Below are 23,993 nucleotides of genomic sequence, written 5' to 3'. Positions count from 1 at the left end.
ACTAATAACTGGTAGTAGTTTATAAAAATAAACTCAATTATACTCATAGATTCCATTCAACTAAAATGCATAATTAAAACAAAGAAGTTGGATTTTAAATAAACTTTATAAACATAATTTTATTCTATTTCAATCCTATTATTAAAACAGAAGTTATTTTAAACAAATTTTATTTTTTTTTTACAGAGATTTAACGCTCTTTAGAACAATTAGAACAAATTAGTAGTTTTAAAAAAATAAACTATTTTTAAACCTATTAGAGTTTCAGTTCTACTTAAAAATTGTTATTAAAACAAAGAAGTCATTAATTACAAATATACGTCAATTTTAAACATACTGGAGATTCAATTCTATTTGTAGAGGTTTTTTAAAAAGGTTGTTTATAAATGAAAACATTTTAGGTATTCAATTCTACTAAAAACGCATAGTTAAACAATTGATTTATCTTCAATTAACTATTTAAAAAACAAAATTGTAAATGCTAAAAATTGGACAAATCCAAATGTATTCAGAACCTATTTAGACTATTAAGTCAATGCAGAGCTATTACAAAAAGAACATTAATAACAATAAGCTACCAGCATTTATTTATTTATCTACTTTCAAAGTGTATTTTGTAATAAATAAATAAATAGATAAATAAATAAAACGTTTTAATTTCTTTTTTTTTTTGTTTGAAGTTATTTAATGATTTTAATATTTATGCAAAAAAAAAAGAGTAAAATTTTAGGCCGGGACTTTGACCGATTCTTTGAAGTTTAGTTCCGGTGAAGTTAAAGCACGTTAACGTTTAATTAATCCCATCTACGTTCCACCGGTTTTCGTTATCTCTGTCGGCTGAACATGGACTTCAAACCCCGCCGTCGCCTGCTCCACCAGGGGTCAAAGTTCACAGAAACAACCTTCTGTTTTTTTTCTTTTTTCTTTCTTCTGCTTGAATTCATCGTTTACTACGAAAAGGATAATTGACCAGGTGGGACTTGATTGTTCGCCGAACCGTCGTCGAGGTTGCTAGCTCAAAACCCACTTTGTGCTTATGGACTCCCAGTAAAATACCAGATAAGACAGTGGTAAGTCAGTAAGCAGGTGATTTTTTTAAACCCCCCCTTTAAATTCCAATTTCCCAGTTTCTCTCCTAAACTTCCAATTTTAGCCTGATAAATAAAACATTCTACTGTTGTTTACGTGTTAGCGACCAACAATTTAGCATGTTTTTGTTAGTTTTTTTACGATTTCTTTTCTTTCTAACCGTTAGACCCTCAGACAGCTTCAGGTATTTGTAAACTAATAATGAGTAGTAAAGATTTTTTGTCTAATATTTTTCAAAGAAAACATGTAAAAACCGTGAACTGTATTTAACTTCCTAATTTTAAAGCAAACATCTTTTTTTTTTTTTTTTTACTGTTGTGTTAAATTAGGAGGCCCCACATGCAGGAGCCTCGTGTCACCTGCAGGGGTCGCTGTTGTATTCAGCCCAAACAGTAGGAATTTCGACGTTCACGTTTAAGTTAAGGATGTTTTTAAAAGTATTATATAGAGAGAAATATATCACTTTATCACTGTTATTATTCAGCACTATCATTCAAATGCTGTAAATATTTTAAAGCTAAATTTATAAAAGAATATCTTACTAGTAAAAAAACAAAAACACCTTATTTTTCTGAATAGTGAGGTGGTATTTTGTGGCTTTTGCTGGGTTTCGGTCAATAAGAAACTGGACCAAATGTCTTTTTTTTTCAGTATTAAAGGTTCAGATGCCTAGATTATACTATCTGAAAGAATGTAATCCACCCCCAAAATTGTCTTTAAAACAATTTTTGATGTAGGACTAGTGTATTTTTTTTCTTCGTTCTTTCTCATAATTGAAAGTAATCAGGATTGGTATAATTGGTATCGGATTTTGGCACTCTCATTATAGCCTGAACAGTTGACTTTCATCTTTTTTTATTTTAGACCTCCATTGGTTGCTTTTAAAAATGGTCAGGTGTTAACCACTTCAACACTTCACGCTTGCTTGGCTGTTCTAGTCCTACAAATCTCTTTTTGTGTACTTGTTATTGTTTGTTCGTTCAGTTTGTAGAGCGCTCAGACATGCTGGTGTTTTTCCAAAAGCTTATCTTTTTGGATTAACATAGATTTTGGTCCCTTCTTGACCGGCTCTTTTGCTTTTAGCTGGTACATTTCTTCTATGTACCAAGACCTCAATGAGCTCGTGTAACACTAATAGTGTGACACTGATACGTCCAGACATCCATGCAGAGCTATGAGATGCCTTCTGGGTCTTTCCCAAAGGCTGTGTAGAAAATGTCTGGCTCTAGTGTTCCCATTTGTTAGATCTATTACTATTAAACACCATATGAGCTTTAGCAAAATTAGGTTTAATTATCTGTTTCTTGATTATTATTTTTTTAAGTTTCTTTAACATTATTTATTTGGCAATCACTTCTTTGGCTTTGTAAGAAAATTGTTCGCCAAGCATTGTTGAGTTATTTCCTAATTTGTTGAAACATTTTTCAAGAATTAAGAAGCACTCTCCAGGGGATTAATTGTTGAAATGCTTTAATTACATAACAAAACCCCATTTAATACCATTTTACAGGTGACTGACACGGCTCTGTGGAGATCTTTCTTTTTGTCTTTTGTGACTGGTATCTTATTTCTAGTCCAGATTAACTTGTCGTTCCCAGGTCACTGGCCTTCCTCCGATCAAACTCGTGTGTTCAGATCTGACGGCACTGTCTGAGCAGATAAGATGTTGAATACAGTTTGTCACGGGAAAGAGATTTTCAAAGAAGAGTTTTTAATGTTTTATTTGGCCTCAGAAATAGTACATTTTAGCTAAATTATCTTCAGAATGCATAATTTAAAGAGGTCAGATCAGATCTTTCTTTTGTACCCACACTATCGTCATTCCACTCCACTTTCAGGCTGTCCCATTCTTAAAAGCTGCCTGATCCTTTCTCTCATAACAGAGGGACTTTGGCTGCTTAGCAACAGCGAATGCCAACTCAGTCTTGCTCTCAATGCTCACTTGCCTTTCACTGTGCTTGGATAAGGTAACAATGCTTTCCTTTTGGGTGTTTTTTTGTTTGTTTGTTTCTCTAATCTTGGAATAGGAACTTCCATTTGCTGGTGTTCTGTTGTGCGTCGTCAGACTTTGCCACAAAGTTGACTGAAAGCCGAGACGGCGGGAGAGGCCGATCCTCTGCAGCAGCAGGCCAGTAAGAAAGAAGTCGCGTTACTCCGTGAAGGGGAGGGCAACCCTGGTCTATGAACGCGGGGGGGGGCATGCTCATTCAGGCTTTGTTACGGATGCATGGATGGTTGTGAGATGGCAGCAGATATGCAGCCCTGTCCAACAGTTGGCTGGATTTAGGGCTTTGGATTTAAAGTAGAAATGGGATCGAATCCCAAAAGCTGAAATGAAATGAAACCCATCTGGCTGCTGTTTTTATATATATATATACACATATTTCTCAATGGTTATCCAAGGATTGAGAAAAGATTGAGAATAATGAAGGTCAGTGTACCAAATTATTTATTTTTCTGTGAAATTAGGTTTCCCCGAATCTTTTGTCTTTCTGCATCATTTTGCATGCTGTTGACTTTGACACGAGGAGAATTACTGATAAGTTGGACTTAAAATGCAGCTCATTTGAATGAACACAGTGATGATTATGTAAAGCATTATTGAAGTCACGCGTCCCAAATGATCGTAATTAAAACCTGTTCCCTACATTTATTAGCAATCATGTTGCAAATGAAGGATTTTAAACGGTAAAATTAGCCTAGAACCAGATCGGTGCCTTTTTTTTAAAAATCCATCAGTATTTTAAAGTTTCACTGACTTGTGAATTTTCATGATTAAAAAGAATAAGTGTAATTAAAGGCCTTTTTTTTGTTAATTAATAAAAAAAACAATGGCAGAAATGCTTTTGTGCAATATTGGAATAAATGAAAAGACTTTTTTTTCATAATAAAAGACTGTAAAAGGTTTATTGTTCATTGTCATCAAGCAAATGCATCAATTTAGAAAAACGTTTGACAGTAATGGCCTTTTTTAATTTGATTTAAATGTAACATATGTAAAATGTAGTATTTTTAAGCTAGTTCTTCTTAATTGGTTTGGTAACTAGCATTACATAAACACAGTACAGATTTTTAAAATTATTATTCTTAGTGTAACAGAAGCCCCACGTTTGTTTACTAAAACATTTTAAAGCTTTTAATAATTTGATAACCTTAAAAGCTAAAATGGTTATCTCAGGTTTTGATGGCTAAGCTGCTTTCCAGATACAAAGAAACAAAAATGATGCCACTGGTTCAGTGTGTGGAAGATCATGCTTGGCCTTTTAATTATTTGCTGAGTCACGGTTTTAGAAAGGGTAGAAAGCAACCATCTTTATATTGTTTTTGTTCACTCCTGGAGAATCTCGCATTGATTTGTGGTTCTTCACATCAGTGGCCCCAAAAGCCGCCCTGCAGAACTGGGTCAGGGTCAGTTCACCACTTAAACAAGTCCAAGCTAAATGATCGCTCTAAGGCTCTCAGTGAGAGAACGGTTTATGGTGGGCGTCTGCGACCTTAACCAGGAAAAAAGCCATTTGGGCTTGTTTTCTACAATTACTAGTTTGCACTTATGTTGTTGTTGTTGTTTTATTTTAAATATAAATCTTCTTTTTTGTATGAATTAAAAACAGAAATAGAAAGAGAAACTAGCATTTTCTTAAAATATGAAATTGTTTGTTTTTTTTACCTCTGACAGAAGCTTTAATGACTTTCTTTCAAAATAAGAGCCCTGTGCCAAACAGGATCATCACATTGCAGCTAATGTACTACAGCAAAAAGTTAACAACGCAAGGCAAAAATACTCTAGGTCGACTCCTCTCTAGACAACCACCAACCAGATGTGCTTTAAACTCGTACACAAACTGAACAACTAAAAGAAATTACACTTTTTGAAATCGTTGCATTTTGAAGGAAGCGTATAGTGAACATGGCCTCTTGAGGTCAGCAGGGGTGTAAAACCTTTACTTTGTCTATCTGCTAGGTGCACTAAAGCCAAAAGTTTATAAACTTAACTACTCTAAATTAAATAAATGCTAATTAAGTGACCCTTACTTTTAAGACAAATACTATTATTTGGATTCGTATTCAGCCAAGAGGAGGTGTTGTTGCTCCTGAGCAGCAGGTTGCAGACTCCTGGTTTGTCAGGTGTGGATTTTTCCTCTTAATGTGAAAAACATTTATTATGCAGCACTAACAGTTCAAGGCAGATGAGTTCAAAGGTCACAGTTCTGAATTAAACAAACAATGGCCTCTGTTTTTAATCTAAGCATCATGTCAAAGTTGGTGTTTTGTGGAGATCTTAACCGTCTTTTGCAACAAAATTCAGTGATGTTACAGAAGTGTGAATTGATCTGCTGCATGTTTAGAATAAAATGAGCTTTCTTCCCTTTCACAGATGCTCTTGGATGGCTTACCGACAAATTTGATGGATTAACGTTTTGAGCAAGAGCTTTCAAAACTTTTTTTTTTCCCCCCACGTTGACAGAATCCCATCGACTCTCAGAAATGTCCAAGACATTTAGCGTGTCAGCCGACGAGCTTGAGAGCACCATCTCCCCGCAGCCGGGAGGCAGACGGTGTAGTCTTTCCCCCGATGGTCCCTGCGGGTGCCTGTCAGCCGATTCCAAGAGTATTAATCCCGTGAATGAGGGAGGAGCCAGCAGATCACCTGACACCACCGAGGACTGCTGCTTCTTCGGAGGTTCCTCTGAGGTTAACAGTCACAGTGATGCCGGTAATCACCTTCATGTTGCGTCTAGCATGAACCAGGCCTTTGTTTTCACACCTGTAAATGAAAGCCAAGTCAAACCAGGCAGGACCCTCTGCAGAGGACCCGATGAGATGGACAACTGCTCTCTGAGCTCTGGGGAAATGGTCATGAGAAGCAAAAGTTTCTGCCTGCAGGACCAGTCGCTCATTGTTTTCTCTTCGTTGGATGGCTCGTCTCTCTCTCCAGCTCAAAGTGGCGCATCATTTCCCGCTGTTTCCCCCCTGCAGTCCACAAGTCTGCCAAAAGTCTACGCAGACTCCCAGGCAGGAGTGTCTGAGGAGAGTTCCGGTTATCCGTGTCTCGGTGTCACCTTCATACAAGGAGATGACACGGTTCCTCAAACTTCAGAAAACATCGGAAGCTTTCTTCTTACTCTTCCAAGTGAGGAAGCAGGAGATCTTTTCACGACTTTTATCTGTGAAACACCGACAGATGTCCTGAGAGACGGCAATTCGTCTTGTGCGGAAGGAGAACCGCTGCCTAACGTTTCCCTAGGAACGACACCAGAACTGTGCAAGACCTTTGTGTCGTCTGCATCCGTTTCACAAGGCCGTGGCGGCATTTATACATCCACTCCAAATCAAAACATCGGAAACAAGATCTTTAGCCACCCTTCTCTGTCTCCCTGCACGGAAAAAACGAGCAGCCCAGAAATTCCACCTGTAAAACGGCCTCAAGTCTCCGTCACTCCTCGCCAGCGGCCGGCCACGGGAGTGACGCCGTCCCTCATTAGGGTCAAGACGATGGAAGTAAAAGCCAAAGCCCTGAAAAAACAACAGAACATCCAACAGAAGCAGCTCCCACACAGTTTTCTGAGTGAAGTAAACGGGAGAGCAGCGGCTGGACTTAACCGCACTAAAGTGAAGAATACGGGGAGAGTCATGTCTGCCACCTCTAAAACCCAGAATGAGGCTCCCAGTCAAGTCAACCCAGGATTTGGACATTCTGGAGCAGCTGTTAGACAATCCTGTAAGCGGAAAGCTGTGGATGTACAGAACAAAAACAGACCAGGTGGGCCCAACCCGACATCAAGTGACAGCGCCTCAGCAGTCCAGGGCAGTGATGGATCAACTCAGTCTGCCTCAGCACCCGGTCCTCCAGCCCTCCCTGGCAGTCCAACCGCTGTCGCATCGTCCAAAAAAACCCCATCAAGCCCCCATACGGCTGCTAGAACCCCCCCACTGAGGGATGTGCCCAACAAGTCTCCGGTCAGGTCCGGTTCAACTGAAGGTCGGGACAAAGCCCCGGGCAAAAACACCTGGCCTCGCTCTTTGTCTGAGAGTTCCCCCTGGAGGCCACAGCGCAATACGGTCGCCACTCTGAGGGTCACGACAAGCGTTGCTCTCCCAGACAGTGAGGTGTCGCAACTCCTCCTCAATGACCCCAACTCCCCCCAACATAAAGAGACGGAGGACAAGAGCTTCTCAAGAGAAGTGAAGAGGATCAGCTTGGTGGTGAGTGCATGAGAGAAACACTGAATGTTGGTCTAAAATCTGTGACGCAGCAGTTACAAATGATAACTTTAATTCATTTCACACTTTACCACTAAATGGCCACCAAGCCTTAGGACTTGTGGCCATCCCATAATGATTTTAAAGCTTTCTTTGAAAATTTCTGACACATGGGTTTTGGTTTTGTTAGTGAATTTGGATTTTTATTTTTTTGTTCATTTCTTTTTTTAGCCCTATAAGAGATGTTGACCCCATTCCCTTCATTTATTTATTTATTTACTTTTGACTGCTTCTCCTGCTATGCTATGGTGACATTATTTTCTGGGGGGTCATTATGAGGTTCAAAATTCATTTTCACCGGATTCTAGATGCGTTTAAACTTTGGGGAGTTTTTGAGTGTGTGAAAGAAAGAAGAATTGCCAAAACACTTTAGTGCTTGCAGTCCAGGTCATAATAAACAGCTACCAGCTCTGTTTGTTTATTAGTAATAATCAGTCCTGTTTTTAGAAAGGACAAAGCAAATCGACACCTGCTGGAGCCCCGCTGGATCCAAAAAAAGCTTCATCTCACTCTGCACCTTCTTCTGGTCGAGGAAGAGGAGCATCTTTTTCCCAACCTACCCCTCCCAGTCCAAGTCAAAGACAGAATCCTCTATCAGTCAGGCTGAAAGCAGTCATACAGGGGAGGACGGAGGGTAAAACCTCCAGAAGTTCACCACTAATCCAACTAAAGGACAACTCTGGTAAGGCGCTTGATGGTTATAGATTGTAGTAACCAAGTTTCACCAGCAGATGTCGTTGTTGAGCCAAACTTGTTTTAATGAAACGCTGCTGGACACAAATTCTTTCTGGTCTCGTGTCCACCCCTCTTTTTCATAATCAGACATTTTTATTTGTTGAACAAATCTTGGTGTACCGTTCATTACATCTGTTTTAGGGAAGCCATCTGTGCAAAAATGGAGAGAAAAAAGAGCAGAAACCTCCAGTTATGACAAGAACCATGACTGTCTGTGTGATTCTAGTAACTTGAAAATATTACTTGGTTAATAAATGTATAAGTTACCATAACTTTAATGTTTTTCAGTACTAATTGAAAACTTTTGTCGTTATCATAAAAACGTATAAAACTGATATTTTTCTCCTAAATATCAAAAGATAAAAATCGTGCATTGAATTGATGTTCATTAGAAGTTTTTTTTTTTTTTTTTCTGTGCCGTATTTAATTTAACTTATTAATTTATTTTTGTCATTTAGGCAGTCAGAAAGCTCAGGCAGCAGAAGGGTCACTTCCTGGCTTGAAGGCAAAGCTGAACGGGTCCCTGACTCCTCAGACCCCAAACAGCCCCTCTGTTATGGGCCCCCCATCCATTCCCATCTACCGACCCACACGCAGAACCCCGGGATCATTGAAGGGCTGCGCTGAGCTGGGGCAGCGAGCCCGGAGCACACCAGGTCAGTCTCACAACAGCGACATATGTCATGACTTTGGCGTGAAGAGGAAAAAAAGCTGCGTGTGGCGCCGTTTTTCCTGGTCAAAACACAGTAGATATGGATTTCGCTGCACGTTGGGGGAATGTGAGGAGGATCTGCTGCTCACATATTGACCCATTTCAGGTCAGAGCTTGATTTGCCTCTGGCTCTTCTCTCTATGAATGTGACATTTTCCCCTCAGAAAGGCACAGACTGAGCGGAATACCAGATAGGTGTTTTGAATAAATGAGCAGTTCACCTCACCGGGTTCGATGTTTCCTGAGAAGGTGGGATACTCTGTCACCTGGACTGAGAAGGCCTGTTTTCCAAACTGCGGGGGGCTTTCTCCTTTTGTTGTCATGGCAACAGTTTCCCTTCCACTCTACTTAACACATAACGTTGCCTGGAGGAGTAACAACAGTTGCACTGCAGCTGATGTCCTGCAAGGTGGTCAGAGAGAGCGGTCATAGTTGGAAGGCCGATGGCTGAACACAGCGGACCTCGAAGCTGCACTTGGACCGAGTTCCCGGCTCGGACTCTCAACGGCTCCTCTTTTGCGGCACAAAGCCTCCTCGCAGAGTCTGAGTGCGACCTCACTCTGTTGACATGCCTGCTTGTTGGGTCCTTTCGCTTTTGCATCGTCCCTTTGTTAGCTGCCTTTAACGGAACAGGAGGAAAGCTGCATAGCAGTAAGTGCTGATGGCAAATGATGTTGACCTAAACCTTTATTCCTCGACGTGTTTGAAGGATTTTATGTTTTATTTTCCCTGCATGTTTCATTTTTAGGTTTTAACATAGTTGTAGGGTTAATATTAGTTTTTGGTTTGAAAAAAAGTATTTATTTGTTGTTTTTTTTTACTTCTATACACACAATGTATTCTTAATTGTACTTTTTCTCATTCAACAGTTGGAAGAGCCGTTTCTGAACCATCTCCATTTAAATCTAGTGTGGTAAAAGACCGACTCCTCTCAGCGCATGGAGAAAGCAGCGGACTAAGTAAGGAGCACGACTTCACAATCCTCATGCATTCGTAGTTTTTCAACTGTGTGTTTCTGTAATCTGGTTTAAATCCAGTGGAAATGCAATGGATTTACTCGTTGCTCTTTATTAAATCCGTGTTTACATCTCAAAGCTCAAAGATCCACTTCAATCACCTTTTGATCTGTTGTCAAAGCGTTTCCAGTGGTCTTTTAGTTATGATTATGATCTTTTTAGCCAAAATCAACAAATCTGTGTGGTTTCCTAGGACATAGTTTCTGCAGGGCGGCAGAAGTGCATTGCTCCGGAGGGTCCAGTGTATTTCACAAATGAGCTGTTTTCGTTTGCTCCTGATTCACAACAATTTGAATGAACAAACACTCAGAAATGCAATTTTAAGCTAAATTTTGTATTATGTCTTTAATTAATATAATTAATTAATATATCATTGGAAAAATGCCAAAAGCGTGTTTAAAAACCCCCAATAGAGTGGCTCTTTAAAGTAGGGTAACTTCCTGATTCATGTTTTTTGGGGGATTATTTTTAACTGGATTACTTTTATCCGTTCACTTTACCAAACTCATGACTCTCCTTTTCTGCTTCTCCCAGTTCCAACAGGAGTTTTGAAGTCTCCTGCTTCCACCAACAAAACCTCCGATTCTGGAATCAGTCCTTTGAAAAGGAACAATGTGTCTCGGTTCGTTCGACCAGCTCCAAGTGAATGTGGTAAGAATTGTTCTTTATTTAGTGTCTTTCTGTGTTGGAACGTAATATTACCGGTGTAATAATGAATCCATTTATTATGTATTCCCACAGTTATACAAAAGTCTATCTTTGGCATTTGTTGGACTTTTCTTTCCCTGCAGGATCGCGTTAATATTCGGTGTAAAAAGGTCTCTCCTCTTTGTGTTCTTTTGCATCAGGCCTTTAAACACAGCCTCTGTGTTGATACTGTAGGAAGATGCTTTGAACTGGAAGAATCAAGAGACACGGTTGAGTTCCTATTGGCTGAAATGAGCCGTTTACTCCTCCCCCCTCCCTCCCCCCTCTTGCATCCCAGCCCTGCGAAAGCGATGCCATCGTGAGGCTCACAGATGCCTCTTTGGTGCGCTCTGAGAGAAAATCACTGAAGGGTGGATTTATAGGGGGGGATTAAGGATTTACATTTTTTTTCCCTCTATTTTTCTATCTGCCCCCCCCCACTAGCATCTATCTGACTTTGACCTTCTGTGTGTTTTGTAATGCTTACAGCTGGGGACTAGATTATCATCTGGGAGACCTGCCATCTTGAACTTGGCATCTAATGTTTAAGGGGTGGGGGGGTCTCATTGGACTTTTTACCAGTTTGACTTTGTTTAGTCAATCCTTATTGGAGCTGTAGAGTGCGGGGAAACGGGTGCGCTGCCTCCTTCATAGCCACCATGAAGCATCTGCTGTAGTTCACTGGTTTTCCGTCTTTTATTCTTTTTTTGAACACCGGCTTTTTTTGAAGCATTTCTGAGATGTTATGGTCGCCGAAGCTCTCGCCGTCAAACATCCACGTTCGCCTGACGGCCAAAGGTTTGCTCCGAAACATTCAGCGCTTTTCAGGATGCTGGAAGAACACCGTGGTTTTCCAAGCAGGTTTGTGAGTCCAGTCAGGATCTTGCCGACTTTAGTCACGCAGCTCTGCTGAATTTGTGGGTCGCTGTGCTTCAATAATTAAGTGAAGGGCATCGCTGCTTTTTTCGTTTTGGAAGCAGAGACCTTCTGCCCGTGGCTTCTGGAGCTATTTTTAGAACGAGTTGTTTACAGATTGCAAAGCAGTCAGTTCAGCTTTCATTCATCCACCTTGCTGACCTAAACCTCCATCTTTGAGTTAAAGGAAAACATATATAAAAACAATTAACAATTTGGGAGTTTGACTCTTACCTATAATGCTCCTGTTTGCAGAAAAGCATTCCCATTTAAATCACAGTAACTTTCCGCGGTTCTAACCTTGATTATTTGATGTGAAGTGAGATCATTAATTATTTTTACTTAAGAATTCACAGAAAGCTGCTTTTTCTTTTTTTGCAGATAACAGCACATCTTCTGTGCTGCTTTCCGTCAGTCACATGCTCTGTAATGCTGATCAGACTGACCAGAATTGGTTCCCACTGACATTTGTGGCAACAAAGCCCAACAAGTGTTTGATTGTAGCCAGCACCCTTACCCATCATGCTTTGTGCTGTGTTGTGATATCTCCAAGGAGTCTATGCTTTTGAGAGCCTGAATCACTCTGTGTTTCATGCTGCCCAGAAGAGTAAAAGATGAAGCGTGGGTGGAAGAATGAAACGGAGAGTAACATGTTTTTCCACTCGCAATCTGAGCGTTTGGGGAAAAAGCTGTTGGTCTTCTGTTGCCATGGAGCTGTGGCTGAAGGAGGTGAGACTGTGTGAAGTTACTGCAAAGACGAGGACAGACTTGATGTTCATATGTTCGCAAATGTGCAAATGTCATAGTTTTTTTTTTTTAGCATTATTGTACTTTAGCGCTAAATGTCCAGCATGAACCTTTAAAATTTTATATAAAATCATTATTTTATTATTTTCTTTTACAAATTTAACACACTTTTAAAGGTTTCATTGAATACATACAACACAAATGTATTTTATTTAAATGTTTTCCAAACATTTAATTGAACTTGCGTGCATTCTTTGGTTCATGCCGGTGATGGCCAGCAGAGGGCAGTGTCGGGTAAATGTACTCCTTTCAGATGGAGGCAGCCTGGTTTAGTGTTTCCTGAGGCCCTTTAGTTGGTATTAAATATCAACAACTCTGAATAAGTAGAGACTTTTGAGTCGATGCTTTTTAGAAAAGATGTAAATGTGTAAAAAGTGTAAATTAGGTTGGTAACCATGACATCATGGGCAAATCCTTTACTTTATACCTCATTTTGACAGCTTTACTTCATGCTTCGCATGTATTAGTAAGACTGGGTCCCATTGTTGAAATGAAAGCATCAGTTGTTGGTTTTTTTCCTTGGTCAGTTTGTTGATTTGTTGAGGCTGTTGCAACGTTTCATTGGAGAATCTCGTGAAGTTTCGTCTGTTTGAATTTGGTTGAATATTTTATCCAGAATTCTGGTTTAAACCTTCTTATTTTCTTTTAGTGTCAGAGGGAAAGTGAAGGACTTCTGTTCCAAATACGTACATGGATCTAGTCGTCTACAAGCCAATGCATCAGAATGGAGGAGCAGGGAGTTTGTGGCCCGCACAGCATACTTTCTATGTAACAAATAATCTCTTTTTCCAACAGCATCTTTTCAGCTGCTCCTGATTCACAACAATTTGTGCAAGTTTAAGTTAAATTTTCGGAATAAATGTCTGCCATCATGAGAAAAATGCCACAAAAACAGGATTTTCATGCGAAATGGTCTTTAGATATTCTTAAAATTCTTTTCTTTTTGCTCATTAAGCCTCACTTCTTCTTTGTGTTTATGCTGCTCAGATTTCACTTTCTGACATGAAATGATTTCCAGTCAAAGTTGTGATGAATAGTAAAGTCTTGTATTTTTCTGTGTTACGTTTCACCCTTGAGACAATGTTCTTTGCGCTGGCAGACTCGATGGTCCCTATCATATCACAGATCTATTTATAAAGCTGATGTAAATCAAAACGACAGCAGTAACGAGCTGCCTGTGCTTTTCCAGCACAAGACGAAATGAAGAAATGGAGGGATCGTTGTATTGCAGGAGCAGCTGGAAGGTCTCATCCTGTCTAATTAAGAAGAGAGCAAAACAATCCAGAAGTTTCTGTGTTTTGTGGTTTTTTTTCTACCTGTTAACCTGACAGAAGCAGCTTGGGCGAAATCCTTGTCTGCAGTGGTTATGGATGGAAGTTTGCTGATGATCAGTGTTGTCACAACATTTAACTCGTGTCCTCTTGCAGTGGACAAGAACAAAACCAAGGTCGGCTCCCGCCGCCCTCAGCTGCAGCCATCGCCACCAAACGCGAGGACCGGACCTCAGAGCGTCCCGCAAGCCGGCGTCCGCCAGAGCAAACAGAACAACGAGAGCATCCGTCCTCCTAAACAACTCCTCACAGCCAGTAACCAAAGGTTCCAAGCACTGGTCGTCGTCCTACAGAAAACCTTAGCTGAGGTAAGAAAAGTCTCATTTCTGGAAATCCCATAAAGCTGTGCTGCTCTTTAGGACAGACGGCGTCAAACTCTGTTTGCACTTGTTGCTTTGGATATTTGTTTTGAATCATCGGACCATAAAAAGCCTTTTTTTTTCTGTTAATAAAAAAAATTAAGCTTCCTGTAAAATGTAATCCTTTTGATTTACAAACATTTTTCATGAATTTATACAGATGCAATCAACACTCGGTCATAACATGACAATCAAGACAGAAACAAAGGAAACTCTAAGGAACTAGTTGTGAAAATGAACGCCTTTTATCTGGTTTCTGTTTGTTCTGCTAACAGATTTTACAGAACAGAAACATGCGACCTGTGACTTTTCTAAATGTTCATGTACTTTTCCACTAAAGACTTGTCCATCTCTGTCTCAGTCGTTCTCTTTGAACTTTTGGCTGATCTCCTTTGACTTCTAACTTTCCATGAAACCAGGATCAGACCAGGCTTTAGGCTGCAGGGACCTGCACTGGGGTAAAGTCCCATCAGGTTCCAGGTTTTGTTTCAGCTCCAAGTTGGAGTGAAGGCGAATGTGTTTGCATGAGCTCCCGTTTCTTCATTTAACATCCCTGTGCTGCAACTCTATTAAACTGAGGCCACAGGCTTCTGCAGGGGAAAAAACTCAGAATGAAGCTGCTTTGTGCCCCGGACTGTGACGGGGAAGGGCAGTTCAGGACTTTCTGTTTTAATCAAATCTTTTGTTTATGAAAGACGCAGATGTGCTGCTGCTTGAATGTGGTTCTACGATTGACGTTCTACGTCACTTCTTCATAAACTACTAAATATTGTTTTGGTTTTTTTAGCTCTGCAAAAACAAAACAAACTAGAAGGAGCTGCATCTCCAGAAGAAAATGCAGGCCTGAATGCTATAAGGCTGGATGAAAATGAAACTTAAAGTGTAAATAAAGAAATGATCCAAATTGACCATAAATAAATTGAAAACAGCACGATAACAAAAAATATATTTGTTGCGAAAAATGCCAGTGTCGGGTATCGAACCAGCGAGCTTCTGCACCAAGGCTTCCCCATGGATTTCAATAGAGGCAAAATTCCTAGAACATCTTGAAAAGTTCAAGGATTTGAAGGACCAAAAGTATTAGCTGGAAAAATCTGAAACATTTGAATAGTTGAATAATTGATAAGCAACAAAAAATGGAGGAAGATACTAGAATAAAGAAAGAGAAACAGAAAAACAATGGGTTGAAGGCTTTATAGCATTTAACCAGTTGTGTACTAGAAGCGCCGCTGCTTCATCTAGAGGAGTGTGACCTTTGTGTTTGTTTGCTGTGACCCGATCAACACGGACTCTTCGCTCGCTGAGTGACATCAGAAATCCGCTCATTCCAGTGAGACTCTCTTCCACCGAGGCCACACTTCACCGCAGGCTGTGAACGAGCAGATCAAATCCACCTGACTGTCATCTAAAACATGTGACCCCCCCCCCCCCCCCTCCTGGTTGATTATCTCCAGCTCATTCCTGCACAACACATTTGGAACAGAATCTGTGGCAATGCTTTATTTTAAGAGCGATTGCTTCGGCTGTGAGAGGCCCAGGTTTGAGTCACTGACGTTTGACTCATATTCTTCTGCTTGAGCAGCTGGGTTGTGAAACCAAACGCATTACCAAATATTAAAAACACGCTTGTTCCACTGGCAGAAAAGCAGCTGCCGCCGCCGCCACCTCCTCCTCCTCCTCCCACTGAGTGGGCTTTAACTATTTCATGCCCGCTATTATTTTTAACAGCTGTCAGTCGATACGGCGACACTCGGTTGCATTACCTGCGTTTTGGCCTCTGTGGGGTTGGATGCACAGAGCTGCCGGTGTTAATGCGCATGCCTGCCATCATGAGAGGCAGCCGGGAATCAGTTGGCCACTCATGGAGGGGAGATAAGAAAGCTGAGGCTTGTCCTGGTGGTGTGAGAATGTGCCAGCTGGCGGCCCGACATGGTTGAGAACAGCAGTCAAACGGTCTGGATGGACGGAGCGTCTTTATCTGTAAACCAAAAACCGTTTGGAGTCCAGGAAGGCGGCATTTTTTAAACCAACTTCTGTCGTTCTTAGCTGAGCGTTTTATTTTCAGTAAACTAGAATGTGATCAGTAGAAAATAGCGTTTTGACGTCACTCTTCTATCATGTGTTGTTCTATATTTAGAGGATCATTTTTTTTACAACCCCTGAGGGCTTCATATATAGATATATTTATGTATATGTCTCTTGTTCAACTCAGTTTAAAGGACACAAACTTTAAACTCACATCTGAAAATGAACATTGTTAAAGCGAGTCGATCCTTTCTTTGTCATTGTCGCATCTGCAACAACATTTAAAAAGTCAGTGCATCATTAATTCAGTCATTAAAAAACAGAAAATGTACCACTTTTTTATTTAAAAATAATGAATAGTTCACTATTTCTGTCATGGGAAAAAAACAATAATTTTCAACTAATAAAAGCTGCATCAGTCTATAAAAACAGGAATTTACCTTGAATAAAGTATCTTAAAGTGTCTGATTAATTTTGGTTGTATTTTAAAAGCGTTCCCAGTGGTCTTTTAATTATAATTTTAGACAAAATGTAAAAACCTGTCGTTTTCTAGGACATAGTTTCTGCAGAGCGGCAGCAGTTCATCAGAAATTAACGTCCTTTAATATCTCCTCCATTTATCGGGAAAATGCCACAAGAACAAGTTAAAAACAACAAAAGCACCATTTGAATTGGAGTGGATCTTTAAAACAAGACTAATAATAAAACATATCCGTCAAGTTTATACATTTATTATTACTTTAGCTGCTTAAGACCCAATCTCTCTGTCTTTTTAGATTTTTAGTCATACATGTTGGGGCAGCCTGAGGGCTGTTTTTGGGATCCTGTGCTGCTCTTGTGTAACTGGGGGGGTAAAAGGTTAACTATAAATATTTAGATATCCTAAAGCAGTACTTGACCTTAAATCCTCCATCTGTGTCTGGTGTGCAGATAAGATAGATGTGTGTGTGTGTTTCCATTTTACAAACGTGTGTCTTCTGAAAGTGTGAAGCAGAAATGGAGTCATGTGATGGGTTTAAAAATGCACAGTCAACACGTCTTCCGCATGTGGACACTGTGACTGAGCTCTGTGTTTTTGGAAGGACCTCAGAAGGTGGAGATGAAGTGTGGGGGTTTGTAATCCTGGAACTCCTCTGGGTGGGTCAGTGAGCAGTCCTGCATCAGGCTGATGTCACTCCGCTGCGCCCACACTTCCCTCTTAAAGTGGCCGCTCCTCTGCGGCGGGGAGGCTGCGCTCAAACCCTCCTCCTTAGCCTCTTTTTTTTAGAAGCAGTACGGTAAAGCGCCCTGCAGCCGCTCAGTCCTGCCTGAGAAGCGGCTTTTTCAGTCCTGCCTCAGACATAATCGCAGCAGGAAGCGCCTCTCCATGTGGACCACTGTTTCGTTCTGGATGACTGGGTCTCCATAGCTACTACTGGGGGGGGGGGGGCTCCAGCACCCGGAGCTCACACTGATGCTGGACCATGGGCTGCTCTGGCAGCAGACTGTGCCTTAATGCTCCTCACGCTGCACAACGGGTAACGGTCGTCTGTCTTGACTCAATTCCAGCAGATCGGGAGGATGGAGGACGTAAACTTGATGGCTCTGCTGTCGTTGGCCTGCTCTGTCATGTCATTCTGTCTGTCTGTCTGTCTGTCTGCTTGGAGTGTGGATTTGAACCAGCACGCTCACAGAAGTCGTCATTTGTAGTGAAGCGGGAGCTCTTGACATCCAAACTTAACTGTGAGGCTGAGCTGAGAGAAGCTGGAAACACTAAGAACTTATCATCTCTCGTCATCTCCTTAAAATGCTCTTTTTATAACAATGAATGACTTATTTAGACTTGTTAGTGTGATGCTACTGGGACTGTGAGGAGCTTGTTTGTCTCTGCAGCGAGATGAAGCGAGCCGGCAGTGCAGGGAGCTCCTCCAGGAGCAGCTCCACCTTCGACAGGAGCTGGGTGAGTCCTGCACCTCCACAGAACATGCTCATCCCCTCTGAGTTCAATTTAAAGCTTATATCATTTACCCAAAATGCTCTTTAGAAGAGTATAGCCAGTCTATCTGAACTGGCCTGTAACTCAAATAAGCCTCGTGTTCATACAGCCGTTTCTGGGCGGCTCCTCCCTCTGTCACATCCTCCAGATTCCCACATGACTGCTCTTATAGGGCGAGCGCTCCGGCGCCGTCAGCGACCTCAAATAAACCTTATGTCGGGCAGTGGAGCCTGTCTGAACCCACAGAGGCGTCGGTGTTATGTCTGTCCTCATGCGTTTGCTTTCTTAGTGTTTTTACAGAGAAGTGATTTACTTTGTTCCTGTTAAAGGGTTAAACAACCACCTGACTGTAAAAGCCAAATGTTTTGTTTGCTGTGACGTAAACTTCTCCCTGTTAACTTTAGAACCAAATACTTTAGATCCCATTTCTTTTGCTGAACTTTTTAAACCCGTTTTCTTTGTTAAAATCACTTAAACTTAACGTTTGAGTCTGTATTTTTTGCGGTTCAAGCCACATTTTTTTAAGTCCCACCATTGTCATCAGAGTGGGTCTTTTAATAGATGTTCCTGATGTTACCATGGCAACCGTTGTCAGATTGTGGATTGTTGAACTCTTATTTTGAAATATTTTGCTTCCCTGGTTCTTACTCATTTATACAGTTTAAAGGAAAAACCCGAAAGCCCTTAAAACATCTGAACTGATTCCCTTTAACATTCACGTTTCAATGCTCTAAACTTCAGTTTCTCAGACAAAGTCTTGACCTTTTTCTTCCTGAATTATGAAGCTTCTTTTGTACAGAATTGGAGTCAAATGATTGGAGATAATTTATTTTCATTCATGACTCTCTCTGCAGGGCAGAAAATAACCTTTGAGTCGTAGAAAACAAACCACAAAAAAAGATTTCCAATTTGAAACCTCGTTATGGTTTAGTCTTATTGTGACTGTTTTTCCATAAGTGCTTCTCCAGTTTCCATCTTTTTCTAGAGACTTTTATCAGAACGACTGGATTTCCCAAACCAAAGTTCCCGTTTCTTCTTTGTCTGTTTTCAGCGTTTGTTTTGTGTTTTTTGCACAGTCGGTTCTGTGGCCTCATGTGACCGCCTGGAGAAGGAGAAGGAGGAGCTGCGTGCCGGCCTGGAGGACGCCCTGCACAAACTGCAGAACCAGCACCAGAAGGAGCTGCTGGAGCTGGAGCAGAAGCTGCAGGCCTTTTACCAGGCAGAGCGGGACGACGTCCACCTCCGCCACCAGGAGGAGGCCGCCAAGCATCGGACGCTCGCGCAGCAGCAGGTGTAGCTTCGTTAGGCTCCTCAGTCTGTCTGCTTTCCTCGACGATGCTGTGAAATGGACACAAACATACATGTAGAAAACTCACATTTGTGTGATTATAAAGTGGTCCCACAACGGGTGAACTGTTATATGTCAAGAGACGACTATAGATAGTGTTTCTCTGAACTAAATATATTTTTATCACATTTATGCGTTATTTATATTATGTAAAATGGCACTAAATAAAAACCGAAAACAGGAGTGTTTCTGTCAAACGCTCACACGCTTCTCCTACTGATAGTAACAAACAAAAAGACATTATTGCTTTTGTTATTTACAGATTGACGAGCTGAGAGCCCATCATGAAGCTGTGAAGCTGGAGCTGGAGAGCGCGCACGTGCAGCAGCTGCAGGCCGTTCGACAGCAGCAGGAGAAGACGCTAGAAGGTGAGATCGGTCACACGTGTAGCCCCGCCCCCTCGTGACTCTTGACGCCTTACGGAAACGTCAATGTTTCAGAGCTCAGGAAGACACACAGCCAGGAGCTGCAGACTCTGGACAAGTCCTTCAAAGATGCTGAAGTTGCTCTGTTTGTGAGTAAGCTGTGTTTTATTCAATGTTTTTTTGTTTATTTTCTCAAAGAGAAGAAAACATTTCTGTTTCTGTGTTTGTATGAACAGAAACAGGTTCAGGAGCTGACGGAGGAGAAAGCTCTGCTCACCAAGAAGCTGGAGGTGGAGCAGCAGAGGAGGAGAGAGCTGGCTGAAACCAGTCAGGTACCAAAGCGTGCCCCCCCCCCCCCCCCCCCCCCCCTGGATTCTGGTGCCGTTTGTGTGGCAACTCACTTTATTAAAGCACTTTTTATGCAGTTTTTTATTTTTCAATACAACTTTAATGATTCTTGTTGCTTTTTAGTTTCATTTTTGTGCTTTTTATTAAGTGGGACTAATGGACAGCAATGCAATTTCCCCTCAGGATCAATAAAGTCTTAAATCAATAAAGTTTTAATCTAAGCCACAGAGGGAGGGGTCAGTGGGAACGCTGCCCCCCCTACGTGGAGTTGAATTCGGCTGAAGTGCCGCTTTAAGACGAAGCAGTCCCTCCTCTTCATCTTTTGGTCTCTGCACAGCGGGGCACTACAGGTAACGCAATTGTGTTGACTGAGTGTTGTGTTGTGCAGAAGGACTCGCACATCCTGTATCTGGAGCAGGAGCTGGAGAGCCTCAAAGTTGTCCTGGATATGAAAACCGAGCAGCTCCACCAGCAGGAGAAAAAACTGGTGGACTTTGAAAAGCTGGTCAGAATGTGGTCCCAAAGAAATCTGGAGTTTGAATGTGGGTTTGTTTGTTGCTGCTTCACTGCTTGATGGTTTCTCTGCGACAGACGGAGAGAAACGTCAAGCTGGACGAGAGCCTAAAGAAGGCCCAGCAGGAGAACGAAGACCTGAAGGCTCGAATGGAAAGACATGCTGCTCTGTCTCGGTATGAACCCTCCAGAATCATGGAGGATGATCATTCATCTGCGCTATTTTAGTAGAGAGGTTAAAATAAAAAGCGTTTTTGTTTTAACAGTTGGAGAAGGTTTTTTTAATCACAGGGGAAAAAAAAGAATAAAACAAAAGTAAGAACAAAGCAGCCTGAGATTGACACGTATCCAAGGAATAGAGATTTTTGTTAAATGTATGGTTTAAATCCCCACTCTCAACATCTTTTTCACTTTTGTAAAAGTGTTTCCAGTGGTCTTTTATATTATAATAGTGTTATTTTCTAGTCAACCTAACATATTATAGTTTCTGCAGAGCAGCAAGAGGTCATAGAAATTCACCTCTGAATTGTTGAGGTGGAGCAACCCCTCCCCTCTTCCCTTCCCTTTATTTTCGGCGTATAAGTTGCAGGTTTTTTTTTTCCTCATGGTTTGTCCGGGGTGCGACTTGTACTCGGATAAGACTTTCTGCATGTGTGTGTCAGTTTTTGCTACTGACAGGAAGGCAGAGGAAGCGCCGCTCACATGCGACGCACGTTCAAGAACGCGCTAAATGCTTTTAGCCTACGGCGTTCACTCTGGACTGTCACTACTGATACTAGCACAGGTACTCGCAGCTGGGGGTGAAAAATGTGGAAGCATTGAAAATCTGACTCCAATGTCTTTCTCTCACAGCTCTATTCTGATTTATGAAAGATTTGGAGTCATAGGCTGTGTCCGAATTCCCGCCCTAACCCCTAACTACTACAAAACTATCTAGTGCCCTTGGTTTTAAAGAATTCGGACACCATGCTTTTTGGCAAAAAATGGTCTGACGCAATGCATTGTGGTCTATATTCACGATCTAGTGAGCATCGATGCACACTTGTTTTTCGCAGAGACTTCTGGGAAATTTCCAGGACACTCAATTTTGGAAATGTAGATTCAGACAGCACTAGAAAATGGCGAACTCACTTTATATTGCACTAGATGGTGAGTAGTGAGGGAATTCGGACACAACCATTGATTTCCAGCCGGGCACAAACCACATTGATTCATTTTTCCTCTATGATCAATTTTCAAAAGCTTGGAACTTCTGTGATTTAAAACAAAAAACAAGAAAAAGCTACCAGGACATCAGGACCAAGACTCCCTGATTGGTCAACTCGTTTAACTTTCAACGCGTGTTTGATGGCCGTGCGCTTTGAACATACGGTGGGCTTAAAAACGTCTATAGCAGCAAACACAAAAGTTAAGAACAGCTTTTCATTGTAGTGGCTTTTTTTAAAAAGGTTTTAACCATAACATTTTTTTTATAAACGCCTGAATGAGATTTCAGAAACATTTGAAAAGTGCTTTCCAGAAATGCTATTCTTAGACGTTTGTTTCCTAAAGAAAATTACCCATAATCCATCCTGGAAACGCCGTAACGGGCCTGCTGTGCTGCCGCTCCACAGGCAGCTGTCCACGGAGCAGGCCGTCCTGCAGGAGTCGCTGTCCAAGGAGTCCAAGGTGAACAAGCGCCTGTCCATGGAGAAGGAGGAGCTGCTCTGGAAGCTGCACAACGGGGACCCCAGCAGCCCCCGCAGGACGTCCCCCTCCTCGCCGCCCGGCTCCTTCTGCCTTCAGTCGCCTCGCAACTCGGGCCTCTTCTCCAGCCCCCCCCTCTCCCCCAGATAGCGGGCGGCGGTCCACGGAGCCTTAAAGGTCAAATAAACTGACACCTTTGTCCACTGTGGAAAAATGTTGCACAGAAGCACTTGATTTTTGCCTTTGAGGTATTGTTCAGCGATTTTTCTACGAAACTCTATTTTGTTATGTAGATGTGTTCAGAGGTTTGCGTGTCCCGATGCTCGGAACACGTGCACACGCACGCACATGCATGTGTTCTGGTGGGTTCCCCTGCGTCCTGCAGACGTCGGCGCGGTTCAGGCTGTTTTTTTTTCATTCTAAAAACCTGAAGAATGTTTGGATTTCAGGAACATTTGTCACAGGAATAACAGACATTTTTATCACCACGCTCATCCACACGTTCAGAATTTCTTTGTTTTTTTCTTTTAAAGGTTGGGCCTCAAACATTTCACTTCCCTATTTATTCCTCTGACAAAGGGACCAGTTTGCTCTGTGCTCGTGTCTCACCTGTGACTTTCAGCTCCACGACTTTAGGCTCAGGAACCAGGTTTGTGTACGTCAGGGGCGTCACCTGAGAGAACCTCGTTTTGATGTACCAACCCTGTTTGAAATATGCAATCAATAAAGTCTTGTATAAAATCTGCTGTTTAGTTGGTGTAATAAATAAAAAAATCAAAACCGGTGATGTGCAGACTTGGATATTGAATCAGAAGCATCTTGCACAGAGCTGCTCTTCTTTCTTTTTTTTCCTAAATGACTCTTGCAGCCCAGCTGGGAATCGACCTCGACCAACCGTTCAGAAAATCTGGAACCGGAGCAAAGAATGTTCTGAGCCTGCAGGTCGCATTCCACATGTGGAGCGCGTTAGCACGCCGGCCTGGCACGCGGCGCGTCGTCAAACCAGACTCAGATGGACAAAGACGGAACAGACCTGATGCTTTAAAAAAATGTATTTAAAACTGACCACTCTGTCTCCTTTGTGCTTAAACTGTAATTTGGAGAGAGGAATATATTTTCACTGTTTTTGGGAATATAGGAAAATTTCTAGATTCTGGATGCATATTTCATCTGTGATCAGTGAGATCTTCAAATTAAAAATCAAGAAGGATCCAGGTGTCCTCCTGCTGGGCCTCCCCTCGAGGAAATGACAGATTCCCACTGCACATTATAAGCTTCTGGAGAAACTCCATGTTAACCCTTGTGCTATCCTAGGCACTTTACCATTGGGAGTGGGGTCATCTAGACCCACTAGACAGTGCTCTGAACCTTTTTTCTTCAATGATTTGTGATATTCACTGGTGTCCATGGATTACATGAAATCTTTCCACCTTTTTCCAGCTTTGTCATGGTAGGGAGAACACGTCAATGTAAGGGGGGGGGGGGGGGTCATTTAAGATAGCACAAGGGTTATTCGCTCGGAAATGTATCTTGATACATTGGATAAAGGAGTCCCCCCTCCCACTGTCACTCTTTGGTACAGAGAGGTGTTCAGGACACTTCCTCATGAGAGGTTACATGCAGTTATGGAAGGAAGGGAGGAGATATTTTTCACAACATGGTCTCCATTTTTAAACCATCTGCCTGCTGACTTAACCCTTCTGCTATCCTGTGGGGTCAAGATGATCATTGACGTGTTCTTCCTACCATGACAAAGGTGGATAAAGGTGGAAGGATTTCATGTAATCCATGGACACCAGTGAAGATCACAAATCATTTAAG

General features: G+C 41.7%; 1 protein-coding gene across 7 annotated transcripts; it reads left to right on the top strand.

Annotated features, from left to right (window-relative positions):
- Positions 1-819: 819 nt before the first annotated feature.
- mtus1 (microtubule associated scaffold protein 1) lies at positions 820-22,957 on the top strand. 7 transcript variants are annotated; one of them, XM_020706792.2, is made up of 15 exons: positions 820-1,070; positions 5,465-7,293; positions 7,798-8,032; positions 8,544-8,741; positions 9,667-9,756; positions 10,348-10,464; positions 13,650-13,861; positions 17,810-17,876; positions 18,989-19,203; positions 19,523-19,628; positions 19,701-19,774; positions 19,862-19,957; positions 20,365-20,478; positions 20,565-20,662; positions 22,100-22,957. In XM_020706792.2, the coding sequence occupies exons 2-15, from the start codon at positions 5,575-5,577 to the stop codon at positions 22,320-22,322; spliced, it is 3,564 nt and encodes a 1,187-aa protein (XP_020562451.2). In that variant the 5' UTR covers positions 820-1,070; positions 5,465-5,574; the 3' UTR covers positions 22,323-22,957. The 7 variants fall into 7 exon arrangements, with proteins under 7 accessions (XP_020562451.2, XP_011478826.2, XP_011478829.1 ...); XM_011480524.3 differs by having other exon boundaries at positions 821-1,070; positions 20,362-20,478; XM_011480527.3 differs by lacking the exons at positions 820-1,070; positions 5,465-7,293; positions 7,798-8,032; positions 8,544-8,741 and adding an exon at positions 9,201-9,448 and having other exon boundaries at positions 20,362-20,478.
- The last annotated feature ends 1,036 nt before the right edge of the window (positions 22,958-23,993 follow it).

This window comes from Oryzias latipes, chromosome 10 (genome assembly GCF_002234675.1).
Source record: "Oryzias latipes chromosome 10, ASM223467v1".
NCBI lineage: Eukaryota > Metazoa > Chordata > Actinopteri > Beloniformes > Adrianichthyidae > Oryzias > Oryzias latipes.
This window is presented reverse-complemented; position numbering and strand designations above follow the sequence as displayed.

Bases quoted from the DNA above. Each gene is read 5' to 3' on its own strand.
- mtus1 (XM_011480524.3), top strand. From the start codon at position 5,575: ATGTCCAAGACATTTAGCGTGTCAGCCGACGAGCTTGAGAGCACCATC. The intron at 8,742-9,666 runs GTCAGTCTCACA...CTCATTCAACAG, and splicing joins GCGAGCCCGGAGCACACCAG to TTGGAAGAGCCGTTTCTGAA. The intron at 10,465-13,649 runs GTAAGAATTGTT...GTCCTCTTGCAG, and splicing joins ACCAGCTCCAAGTGAATGTG to TGGACAAGAACAAAACCAAG.